Source organism: Plecotus auritus (genome assembly GCF_963455305.1).
Source record: "Plecotus auritus genome assembly, chromosome: 5".
Taxonomy (NCBI): Eukaryota; Metazoa; Chordata; class Mammalia; order Chiroptera; family Vespertilionidae; genus Plecotus; species Plecotus auritus.
The window spans coordinates 107,755,943-107,768,701 of record NC_137776.1 but is presented as its reverse complement, the minus strand read 5'-3'; the positions used below and the strand labels follow the sequence as shown (position 1 = coordinate 107,768,701).

The window sequence follows — 12,759 nt, the reverse complement described above, 5'->3', positions numbered from 1 at the left end:
TCCGAGAAAATGACTATTTTACAATTTCTAATGACTTTCACTTTCCCCGAATATTGACTATAAAATAGAAACTGGTAAATGGAATGGTATTTTACGTACCATAAATTTCTCCTAAGAATCACATATTTCTCACTAACTTTCCTTATGATGAGTATTTTCATTTGGATTTAAGTGCCAATAGCAAAGAAAAATAACTTGCCCGCAGTGACAGGGAAGTCAGTCGGGAGGCGGGGATTGAATTCAGGTTTCTCAATCTAATCTGCTGTTGAAAACTCTCAGGGGACTTTTCTTTCTAAAATAACAACAAAGACTTGGGAGGGAAAGAAAATCTCCAATTGATCTCCTTTTCTAGAGCCAAGAGAGCTACAAATAAGAGCAAAAAGGAGATGATTTTAACAGCAGAGAGGGTTTCAAAAAGGAGAGGGTAGGCAGGCTGTTGCCCGGGAGGGAAGGTGCTGAGACTGACCGAACATCTTAGGGCCTGTGCACACATGGGGGGCTTCGGCCTTTTCCTTCAAAAGTTTGGCCTATAAGCCTGTTACCTGTGTGTGTGGAGGGGGACAGTTTAGGGGCTATTCTATTATTTTTGGGTTATAATTAAAGGGGATCCTGAACTAGTTTCTTTAGTAACTTTTATAACTTTTACCATTTTACTTGGTTTTAATTTATACCAAGAGTGCTTCAGAGCAAAGGGCCAGGGTCCTATTTTGGCTTTGGGGTGGGGGTAGGGGTGTAACTAGGTAATGAAACCCTGAGGCTGGCTCCCCCTCCCCGCCCTCGCCAGTTCCGTCATTCACCATCACTGAGCACCGTCAGCTTTCATTCCCGGACCTCAAACACCAAGGGGAGAGGAATGGCACTTAGTGTCACCTTCTGGGTCCGACACATTTAGGATGTCAGTCTTCATTTACCATTTTCTTTTATTTTACCACAAACCCATCAGCTACAAGAGACAGTTAAGGCCTCGACTGTTCTGGAAAAGAGTGAGCTGAACTCTAGGAAACCTTCCCCAGGGAGCAGGCTCGGTGACAGGAAATTTCCCACAAACCCTATTTAACAAAAAGGTCGGACTAAGCAGAACTGTCATCCCAGCTGGAGAAGGCAATAAGCTGTTGAGAAATAAACAGATGCTGCAGATTCTTAAAAGCAATACAAAAAACCTGGGCACGATGAAAAGCAGCCCACAAAATCTCCCTTTCCTAGGGCTTCCCTGGACAATGGCATGGAACCTGGAAGCTTGCTGGAATGCGGAACCGCAGGCCCGCTGCATGCCGTGCGGGTCCCAGCTCCCACAGAAGACTGTGCACATGACATTTGATGGGCTCTGTGTTGGGCCCTGCCTGTTGCCTCCATCATGTCTAAAATTGGCTTCAGAATAATTATTTGGAGGGACTATAATGTTTCTAAATAACCCATAAAGCTTTAAATAAAGACTTTCAATGAAATTAAAAACAAAACGGCACTTGGAAAAATTACGTAAAATGTACCAGTCTTAAAGCATTCTAGTTGATGGAAACCCCATTGCAAAGATAATGCTTAAATGGGGCCTATAGTCAACACGGATGCCTTCCACTCACACAGCACTTTATATTGGAAAACTCTATTCTTCTCTTGGATCTTGAAGGACACCCCGAGGCAGAGGCCCACCACAACACGTGCCTTAGGTGCAATTCTACTTGAGAAGTGAAGATTATTAGGAGATACCAGGGAAGAAACATTTTTAATGAAAAACAAGTTTTGCTCTCCTGCCATGAACATTTACTATGTCATTAGCTCCTTATGCACCATATTACACGATGCTTACTGAGTAACTGGCCTATGTCCACCACAGAATAGGGGGAGGGGGCTGGAAACTGGGTGCCCCACAATGATGAGAGGTTATCGGAGGAAGAAATCCGGTGTCACAGGTGTGATCATCTACTGAAGAATACCCTACAGCCCTGGTCGGGTGGCTCAGCTGGTTGGAGCATCGCCCTGTACACCAAAAGGTTGTGGGGTTCAATTCCTGGTCAGGATGCATACAGTAGGCAACCAATCAATGTTTCTCTCTCACATCAATGTTTCTCTCTCTCTCTCTCTCTCTCTCTCTCTCTCTCTCTCACATCCTCCCTCCTTTCCTCTCTCTCTAGAATCAATAATTAAACCTATCTTCAGTTGAGGATTAAAAAAAAAAAAAAAAAAAAAAGAGAATACCCTAGGAAAAAAGTATGATGCTAAGTTTTTTATTCTACTTTTTTTTTAAAACATATTGGATGCTCTGTGAAATTTGATCCTAACTACCACTTACACAAGCAACAAGTGGACAAACACACACTCACTGACTCTAATACTTCCTATCCCCATGCTAAACCTTCTGAAACTTGAATATAATTCCTCAAACAAAAAAGTTAAATAAAAGATATAGTTTAATCTATTGTTGCCCTAAAGTGATATGATGACATTAAGCCACCATGTCAACACTGATTAAATTCTGCCATATTAAAAGAGATTGCCTGCAACATAGTAGTGAGTCTAAAGATGTTCACCATTTTTAATAATTATGGACAAATCTATTGTTCTGTGGCTTACACCTGGTGTGACACCCCTGAGGATGTCCAGAGGTTATTCCAGAGGAAAAGAATCCTAAACGGCTTTCCTATACACGGGCTAGAGGGTTAAGATGGAGACGGAGATAAACAGAGGACAGCCTGGAGCTTCGTAGGCTATTTAAAATAACTCGATTTAAAATAACTTAGAATCATTTCAAAGTGGCCCAAGGGACATGCAACTATGGAGGAAATATAAGGACAAATGCTCACGAAGGACCTCAGACACGCACGAAAGAACATCAGCCCCCCCAAGGAGCCCGGACTCACGTGAGGGGCACAGCGCTCGTTTTTGACTGTCTTGTGCTTTTCAGGGCCCGGAGTCTATCTCCTTGCGTCACGCTGTAGCTTTCGTCGTCATCGCTGTACTGTACAAGTAAAAACACACTGAGCCAACGACCCAGGCTGCGCTGGCTCACGCAGCAAAGCAGAGCAGCTACACTTATCCCCGGGGCATGCACGTCAGCTTCCGGCTGAACTCTAAAATAGCTGCTGCTTTTGAAATAAAGCTACAGGTCACGCTGCACGACACCCAACCTTCACGTCCACAGACACAGAAGCTAACAGCGCTCCTGCTATAAAACACTGACAGTGAAGAGCATAATGGGCTTTCAATATTGAAAACATGCTTTTTTAAATTTCACCATCTACTTACCATCACTTAATACAGTGCAGCTACCCCTAAACTCTTGGTTCTCTAAAGTCCCCCACTTGAGAACGACCAGTCCCCTAGGTCAGCTGTCACAAATGGGCAAGGTGTCGGGAAGGGGGGTCACTAGGGCCACCTACAGCGCTTCCTTCACATCCCCTCCCACCAGTGCACAGTGTGTAAGAGCTCCAGTGTCATGGACACATAACCTTGTTCTAACTATTTTGAGCAAAAAGTTCCTAGAGAGGACCCCTCATATAAAAAATGTGTGACAATAATCCCGCAAAATGTGCTTTATTACTTTGATCTGCAGCTTCCTCCGTGCCCTAAAAGGTTCTCACCAGCATTTAAAGCAATAGCAACAGAGTGACGAGGATGGTTCGATTACCAGTTCAGGCTCTTGCTTGTCATGATTCTCGACCCCATGGAGTGAAATGTCATCCACAGCCAAGAGGAGCTTTGAGACAGCTGCTTTGTGTCTGCCATTCTCCCGACCCCTTAACTTTTGACGGAAATAGTCTCCTTCCAACCAGAGGTTTGACTGTTTCCTGTCAGAGCATTTAAATAGCATCAAAATACACCTTTTGAGAAAGTGACAAATGAACAACTTCCTGACCACCTGTCATTAAGGAGACTAAGAAGTCTACTTCCAATCAGTATCCAGACCCAAGTGTTTCCTAGGAATTACCAGAGCTTTCCAACTACTTACGTCACCAAGAACTGTTGCTGTGGCCCAATCACAGAGCCAGGCCTGCAGATTCTGATCCAGGCGATGGCCTCGGCCGCGGTCATCCTGTAATGCTTCATGATGTAGCAGGCTATCAGGGTGCCCGTTCGTCCAAGGCCAGCTAGGACGGGAAACAAGCCAATCAGACCTGGCCTCCTGAACTCCAGCATTCTGTTGCGAGGGGTGGGCCTGCCTCCCTAAACAGTGGTCCTCAAGTTCGGATGCACACTGCAATCACCTGGAGAGGTCTAAAAACACCTCCAGAGAGCTGATTTAATTGTCATGCAATGCCGCCTGGACGGAGATTTCTAAAATCCCCCAAATGATTCTACACATAGTCAGGAATGAAAATCACTGTCTAAGTGATGACTCTCAAGAAGTCCAGTGCTTCTACCGAGTTTTCTCTTAATGACAAAATCATATTCCCAAAATCACAGGCTTAAAATCTTGCAAAACTTTCCCCTTCATTCATCAGTGTTTCTATTGTACTTTTCTACTCATTTTCACATGAATTTTTTAATATTCTATTCCTGCTATCCTCCTTTACTCATGCCTAAACTCTATTTCATCCTGTGATAATTTTATGTGTCAACCTGGCTGGTGTATTTGGGTGAGAATAGTGGACTTTGGCATAGGTAGATTATCCTCCATGTGGGTGGGCCTCATTCAGTCAGTTGAAGGTATGAACAGAACAAAAGACTGGCCTCCCCAAGCGAGGAGGGCTCTCCAGCAGACCGCCTCCAGACTTCATGGCCGCTGGCTCCTCTGGGTCTCCAACCTGCCAGCCTACCCTTGTGTGCGAGGCAATTCCTTATCATAGACCTCCTTCTATGTATCATACATATTTTATTGGTTGTTTCTCTGGAAAACCCTCATTAATACAGATTTTGGTACCATAACCATAACAATACGTAAAAATGTGAAAGTAGCTTTGGCTCTGGAATTTAAAGGCTGCAGGAGTTACAAGGCTCCTGTAAGAAAACACCTAGACTGCCTTGAAGGAGCTGTCAGCAGGAATATGCACGGTAGCACAGATTCTGGAGCACACACAGGTGGAAATGAAGAACATGTTATTGGAAAATAGAAGAAAGGCCATCCTTGTTAGAAAGAGGCCAAAATCCTGGCTGCATTGTGCTTGCAGGCTTTGTGGAAAGCAAAACTTGTGAGCAGCGACCTTGCATATTTAGCAAAGGAAATCATCCGTGAGCGAAGGGTTGAAGGTGCAGCCTGGGGTCTCCTTACTAACATGTAAAATATGAGCAAAGGGAGATGAATCTAAGAACTTTTTAAACAAAAAGGAACCAGAAACTAAACATTTTGAAAATTCTAGGCCTATCCATACTGCAAAAAGTAAGCACACATGTTCTGAAGACAACACCAAAGGTGTGGTTGAACACTCAACTCCATAAAGACATTACCCATGGATTTAATCACCAGAAACAGAGACACAGAGGTCAGCAGGGCTGCCAACTCCCAGGCCCAGGGGCATGGACCAGGCTACCACGATCCATGACTTCAGGGACAAGGCCACCACCAGAGCCAAAGAGGCGGGCCTGCCTCCCGTTGTAGGCCTGCAGAATAGTTAATGGAGCCAGACAGCATACTTCTCATTTGACTTTGGATGATGGCACACAGTGCAATACACAGATCTTGTAACATAGGAACCCAAACCTGAAACCTCTATGATCATGTTAACCAATGTCACCCCAATAAATTTAATTAAAAAAGGGGAAAAGAATAACTTCCCAAAGCCAAAGGGGGGGAAAATCCACCAAAGCTTCTACACAGCTAAGGGAAAACTAGATTTATTACTCATGTGGTAGTGACAAGATTATTTTGGTCTCAAATAACATTTTAAAAGGACATTTAACAAGCTATTATTGCCCTAGCTGGTTTGGCTCAGTGGATAGAGTGTCAGCCTGTGGACTGAAGGGTCCCAGGTTCGATTCAGGTCAAGGGTACATGCCTGGGTTGCGGGCTTGATCCCCGATAGGGGGTGTGCAGGAGGCAGCCAATCAATGATTCTCTCTCATTGATGTTTCTATTTCTCTCTCCCTCTCCTTTCCTCTCTGAAATCAATAAAAATATGTGTTTAAAATAAAAATATGATCAGTCATCATAAATGTCCCTCGTGCACTTGAGACAACAGCACATTCCGTTGGTAGGCAGGGTGCTCTGTATGCTCTGAGATGTAGCTGGTTTATTGTGGTGGTCAAGTCCTGCATTTCTTAACTTCTGTCTGTTTTTTTTACCCATTATTGAAAGTGGGATATAAAAATTTCCAACTATTTTTGGACAATTGTTTATTTTCCCCTTCAATTCTGTCCAATTTTCTTTCCCATATTCTGAAGGTCTATTAGACATGTAAAATGTTTTTAAGTGTTATATCTTCTTACCGTATTGAACCTTTAGTAATATACTAGTGGCCCGGTGCACGAAATTCGTGCACGGGGGCGGGGGTGGGGGTGGGGGAGGGGGTGTCCCTCAGCCCAGCCTGCACTCTCTCCAATCTGGGACCCCTCAAAGGATGTCCTACTGCTAGTTTACAGGGATCGGGCCTAAACCGGCAATCGGACATCCCTCTCGCAATCTGGGACTGCTGGCTCCTAACCACTCACCTGCCTGCCTGCCCGCTCCCAACTGCCCCCCACCGCCAGCCTGCTTGCCCCCAAATGCCCTCCCTACCAGCCTGATCACTCCCAACTGCCCCCCGTGCCAGTGTGCTAGCCCCCAACTGCCCCACCCCCGCCGGCCTGCTCCCCCCCAACTGCCCCACCCTGCCGGCCTGCTCGCCCCCAACTGACCCGCACTGATGGCCTGCTTGTCCCCATCTGGCCCCACTGCTGATCTGCTCAGCTCCAATTGCCCCCCCCCCCCCCCCATCGCTGGCCTGATTCCCCCACTTGGCCACACCCCACTGGCCTGATTACCCACAACTGCCCTCCCCTCTTGGCCTCTAACCGCCTCTACCTCGGCCCCGCCACCATGGCTTTGTCAGAACTTCCAGAAGGTCTCCTGGAAGGTCTCCCAGTCTAATTAGCATATTACCCTTTATTAGGTAATGGGTGGGGGGCGGCTGGTTTGCCCTGAAGGGTGTCCCAGATCAGGGTGGGGGTTCCCTTGGGGCATGGGGCAGCCTGGGCGAGGGGCCTGTGGTGGCTTGCAGGCCAGCCATGCCCCCATGGGGTGAGGTTCCCCTCTGGGGTGCCTGACAAGCCTGGGTGAGGGGCTGATGGCTGTTTGCAGGCTGGCCATGCCCTCCAACAGGGACTCTTACTCCATGGGGGCGTGGCCAGCCTGGGTAAGGGGCTGAGGGCAATTTTCAGGCTGGCCATGCCCCTCAGTGACCCAGGCCCCCAGCCACTCCTTTTTTTTTTTTTTTTTTAGCCACTTCTTGAGCGGAGGCAGGGCGGGTGGGAAACTTGGCTTCCTCCGTAGCCAGGGGCAACCCAGGGCTCCTGCTCACTCCAGCTCCGAGGCTGCCGCCATCTTTGTTGGGTTAATTTGCATGCTTGCTCCTGATTGGCTGGTGGGCATAGCGGAGGGATGGTCAATTTGCATGTTTCTCTTTTATTAGTGTAGACTAGGGGTCCGGTGCATGCAATTTGTGCACGGGGGTGGGGGCAGTGTCCCTCAGCCCAGCCTGCACCCTCTCCAATCTGGGACTCCTCAAGGGATGTCCGGGCCTAAACTGGCAGTCGGACATCCCTCTCACAATCCGGGACTGCTGGCTCCCAACCGCTCGCCTGCCTATCTGCCAGATTGCCCCTAACCACTTCTGCCTGACAGCCTGATCACCCCCTAACCACTCCTCTGCCAGCCTGATTGACACCTAACTGCTCCCCTGCCGGCCCGATTGCCCCTAACTGCCTTCCCTTGATGGCCTGGTACCCCCCCCCCCCCAACTGCTCTCCCCTGCAGGCCTGGTCCCCCACAAATGCCCTCCCCTGCCGGCCTGGTCACCCATAATTGCTCTCTCCTGCTGGCCTGGTTCCCCGTAACTGCTCTTCCATGCAGGCCTGGTCCCCCCCAAATGCCCTCCCCTGCAGGCCTGGGTCCCCCCCAACTGCCCTCCCCTGCCAGCCATCTTGTGGCAACCATCTTGCGTCCACATGGGGGCGGCCATCTTGTGTTGGAGTGACAGTCAATTTGCATATTACTCTTTTATTAGATAGGATAATGCCCCCCTTTGACTCATAACCTTTCATTAAAGTCTATTTTGTCTGTTATCAGTATAATCGCCTTTGCTCTCTTTTGGTTACTATTTATATGAAGTACCTTTGCCCATCCTTTCACTTTCAATCTATTTGTGTCTTTGTATCTAAAATGATTCTCTTTTATTTTTTTAAGCCATTCTTCCAATCTCATCTTTTGATTAGAGAGTTTATAGCTTAAATAACAGTAGTAACAGCCTTTGTAAGTGTCCAATGTATTTACTCTGACCAGAGATCTGTAGTTCTCAGATAGCTTCTAGTGACTAGCTAGTGTCCTTCCGTTCAACCTTTAGCTTTCCTTGCATGGCAAACCCAGTGGTAGCAAACTCCCTCACCTTTTAGTTATCTGGGAATGTCTTAATTTCACCCCATTTTTGAGAAAAGGTTTAGCCAGATGCAGGATTTGCGGTTGACTCTTTTTTTCCTTTCAGCACTTTGACTACCTCTCAAAACATGTACACACACTTTAACAGCTGAGCTCAGCTGATGTTTCTTTTTAGCCAGGTAAGCTCTGAACAAAGGAATTTCATCCTAAAATGCTACTGGAAGATGGAAAACACAGTTGAAGTACAAACACTGCCTTTATAATTATTCACAGTGTGTATACCCTATGTCCCCCAAAAATGTATGCACACTTTAACAGCTGATAACTCACTTCATTTTCATTCCTTTTTAGGTTTAACTGATTTGAAATAATGGGTGAGGCAAGACTAAGCTTTAAACAAAGAAAAACTATCCACTAGGCTTTTTTATGGGGATACATAAAATATAAAGTTTATGTTACAAAACCAAAAACAGTTGACGAATCAAGGTCACACAAATACTGAACAAAATGATTCTTGATGTTTGCGATTCCATTGCTTCGCATTATTAGCAGTGCCTGGACCAGAATAGTCATCAGTTTGAAAACAGGGGTTGATAAAAAATATTATTCATTCTGTAGCTTCTTTTAAATTTTGAAAATGAACTGTATGTTAATAAAAACTGACTTTATAATCATTCAAAGTGCATATACATTTTTTGGGACACTCTACAGGTAAACCTTCTGATGAGAAATCTATTTACATCTTATTGGGGTCCCTTGAATGTGATAAGTTGATTCTGTTTTACTGTTTCCAAGATTCTGTTTGCCTCTGCCTTTAGATTGATAATAATGCATCTGGGTGTGGGTCCAGAGTTTATCCTGCTTGGGGCTCCCTGACTTTCTTTGGTGTTTACATTCATGTCTTTCTTCAAATTTGGGAAGCTTTTAGCGATTATTTCTTCAGACAATCTGTCTGCTCTGCTCATTGACATATCCTAGAGCCTACCAAACAACAGGCACAGAGCAGATATGTGATGAATAAATGAATACATTTCCATGTGATAAGCCTTTGTAGGGTTACCTATGAACACCATTTAACTTGCTATACTTTTCATATGAAATTAGGGTTTTAAAGCATTCTTTATATGTAGAGTTTTTTTATGTCAGTAAAACCACAATAAAGTGGGTTTAAGAAAAAAGCAACTTATGCCCGGCCAATGTGACTCAGTTAGTTGAGCACCCTCCCAGACACCAAAAGCTGGTGGGTTCCATTTCATGCCAGTGCACATGCCTGGGCTTTGGGCTCGGCCCCCAGTACGGGGCATACAGGATGCAGCTAATTGATGTTTTTCTATCATCAATGTTTTTATCTCTTTTTTCCTCTCCCTCCTCCCTGTAAAATCAATAAAAAAATTCTAAAAACAAGCAAGTTAAAATAGAAAAAATGCCTTCTGTAACCACAAAAGCAGCTTCGTGTGTCCTAGCACATCATCTAAATAACCATGGTATAGATACAAATATACTCACACATCTACACATACACGCCCACCACTCTTTAACTAACCCTACAGACATACCTTTACAATGTACTGCAATGGCCCCCTCGGCACTTTCACAAATATCCAGAAATTCTTTGACGATCGCATCAGTAGGGGTGCTGCCATCCGCAAAGAAAAGATCATAGTGATCGAAACCAGCATTCGTAAATTGTTTGGCATTATACATCCTTTTATTCAGACGGATAATGGTAGTAACGTTGTGATTCTTAAAATAGGGAATGTAAGCCTCAGGAGAATGTTGGTAGTAACCTACATAAAGAAATTACCAAACGTTGTAAAATGCAGAAAGAAAACAATGATAACAATTTCATCTGTAATTTTGTGGAAACAGTGTCTAGACTGGGCATTGAATACCGATCTATAATAATAAAAGCATAATATGCTAATTAGACAGGATAGCCAGACGTCCTTCTGGACAAAGCCGCTGCAGTGGTGGCTGAGGCAGAGGCAGTTAGGGGAGATCAGGCAGACAGGCAGGTGAGCAGTTAGGGGCGATCAGGCAGGCAGGTGAGCAGTTAGGGGTGATCAGGCAGGCGAGCGGTTAGGGGCAATCAGGCAGGCAGGCAGGTGAGCGGTTAGGAGCCAGCGGTCCCAAATTGTGAGAGGGATGTTCTGGATTGCGAGAGGGTGCAGGCCGGGCTGAGGGACAACCTTCCCCCTTCCGCCCCCGTGCATGAAATTCGTGCACTGGGCCTCTACTTTGAGTATAAGTGTAAAAAAATAAATTAAATAAAGTTAAATCCAGGCAGAATAATGTACTGAAATGATCAAGTACCTTAGTTGAACTCTTAGGCCTCTTAGAAAAAACAAAAAAGGATACTTTTAATAAGAAAACTACAAGGGTCCCATATTTTTGCATACCACTTTCAAGTCTGGTTCTTGAATGAGGTCCACAGAAGGCAATAAATCGGCCTGGTATTATCCAATTTAAATCTCCATTTTCTGCTCTCTGCAAAGAGACCAGCATGATTCATTTTTAGACTTAATCTTCTCTCCACACCCCTTCTCAATATTGAGTGCCTGCTGAACTTCAGATCCATTTGCTTTAGCAGAAACGCTATTTATAAATGATGAGGCAGGACACTAAATTTGAGCCTGCTCTGAATATTCCAGGGAAGAGTCAGTTGACTTTTTTTGGTCCTAATCACTCTCTTTTAAGTGTTTCTTTGCTTGGGTAGTCAGCCTTCAGAAAACAACTGACTGCTGCTATCTAAAATATACCTAAGTACTTCGGTTATCTTATCCAAGTAAATTCTCATATAGTTGCTACTAATTAATATAAAAGTAAACTTTTCCATTAGGAGTGATCTGGAAACTCCCGTTTTCCTAAATGACTAACTGGCTTCCAATATGAGCAATCTTGACTCATTGAGCAAAGGAGAAAAAAGTAGCTATTCAGGCTCAGGGACTTCCGATATTTACTTTTTATTTGTAGAAACATGTCTTTGCATCATGTTGCTGGCTATTTAATAAGAAGGTCGCTGAAAATTTTTTACTAAACCACCAGGAAATTTAAAATTGTAAGTATACTAAGATCACTATAGGTCTCTAGAAAAAAAAACCTGAAATTTAAAACACTTTACTCCTGTTATTAAGTCCTTTCCATAACAATTATTGTAAGATAAATAGAATTCAAATTTAACAACAATAGTAATGGTTACACAAGGACTTGAGCAGGAAGTAGGAGACACTTGAGATTGCAGAAGAAAACGAATGATAAAAATAAGATCAGTTAGCTTTGCTGGGTATGTATATGTGTACCTAAGACTAAGTAAGAAATAGACTGAGCTGCTTGGACATCACAGGCCAGGCCCATAACCTAAAACCAAGTTACTTAAGTATCACAGAGAAGAATTGGTGAGTCCGTGTTCCATGCTAACAGGTCTAAATGGGAACGAGGAAAGTGTTGCCAGGTATTCTGATTTTCAAGTGAAAACAGAAACCGGAAGTTTTTAACAAGAAACCTGCAGTTAGATTTCATTGAATCGTAGGTGAAAAAAGGGGAGGAGGGAGAGAGGGATCAAGGATCAAGGAATGAACAAAACACTAACCCAACATTTCTAAATACACTGTGGAGACCGAACAAAACCAGTCTGTGAGCTCCTGTCTGTAGCTGCCCAAATAGTCCCCGTGTCTCAAAGCAATTTCACTGAAAGTAAACACACTGTGGTGACCTCTGCTCCCTGCCAGCACCGGCATTTCTGCATTAGTGAGAGAAGCCAAGGAGTGCCGTGTCACTCCCGAGGGGCACACGGCGGCATCGCTGTGCCACACGGAAGGAACACCGAGTGCTGGTTTAGGCGTTCTGCTTACCTAGGAAAGATATTTTATTTTAAATGTTTAATTTTATAAGGACAAGCAGCAGAAGAGTGTAATAATTAAGTTGCAGTCTATAGTGTAATGTGGTAATGAAATACATATTGTACTTTAGAAATGTATTGCTCTAACAGAGAATAAAGACAGGGTGTGCCCTAAGGAATCACACATTTTGCTTTTACATTTTGGGTGTATCTCTGTAATGACTGATCATAACTACTAACCCTACTCATCAATAAAACAGTCCAGTTATACCTAAGAGCTTAAAATAATTAGAAATTAACTGCTAAAGAATAGTTATGTGAGGATTCAAGATATTGCTGCAGAAAATGCTGTCTGAAATCACTGATTATCAGTGACAATGTCTGCTCCAGATAACTATCTCTACTAATAAAAGGGTAATAT

General features: G+C 44.3%; 1 protein-coding gene across 13 annotated transcripts in view; it reads right to left on the bottom strand.

The window, feature by feature from the left end:
* CDC14B (cell division cycle 14B) overlaps window positions 1-12,759 on the bottom strand; it is a gene marked incomplete at its 5' end in the record, with an annotated part of 139,132 nt that overhangs the window by 16,786 nt on the left and 109,587 nt on the right. For all 13 annotated transcript variants that reach the window (XM_080670814.1, XM_080670806.1, XM_080670803.1 and 10 more), the window contains 5 exons: window positions 2,856-2,953; window positions 3,623-3,782; window positions 3,944-4,082; window positions 10,057-10,287; window positions 10,900-10,987. In XM_080670814.1, coding sequence (XP_080526940.1) covers window positions 2,856-2,953; window positions 3,623-3,782; window positions 3,944-4,082; window positions 10,057-10,287; window positions 10,900-10,987 — 716 coding nt within the window. The remainder of the gene's footprint in view (window positions 1-2,855; window positions 2,954-3,622; window positions 3,783-3,943; window positions 4,083-10,056; window positions 10,288-10,899; window positions 10,988-12,759) is intronic.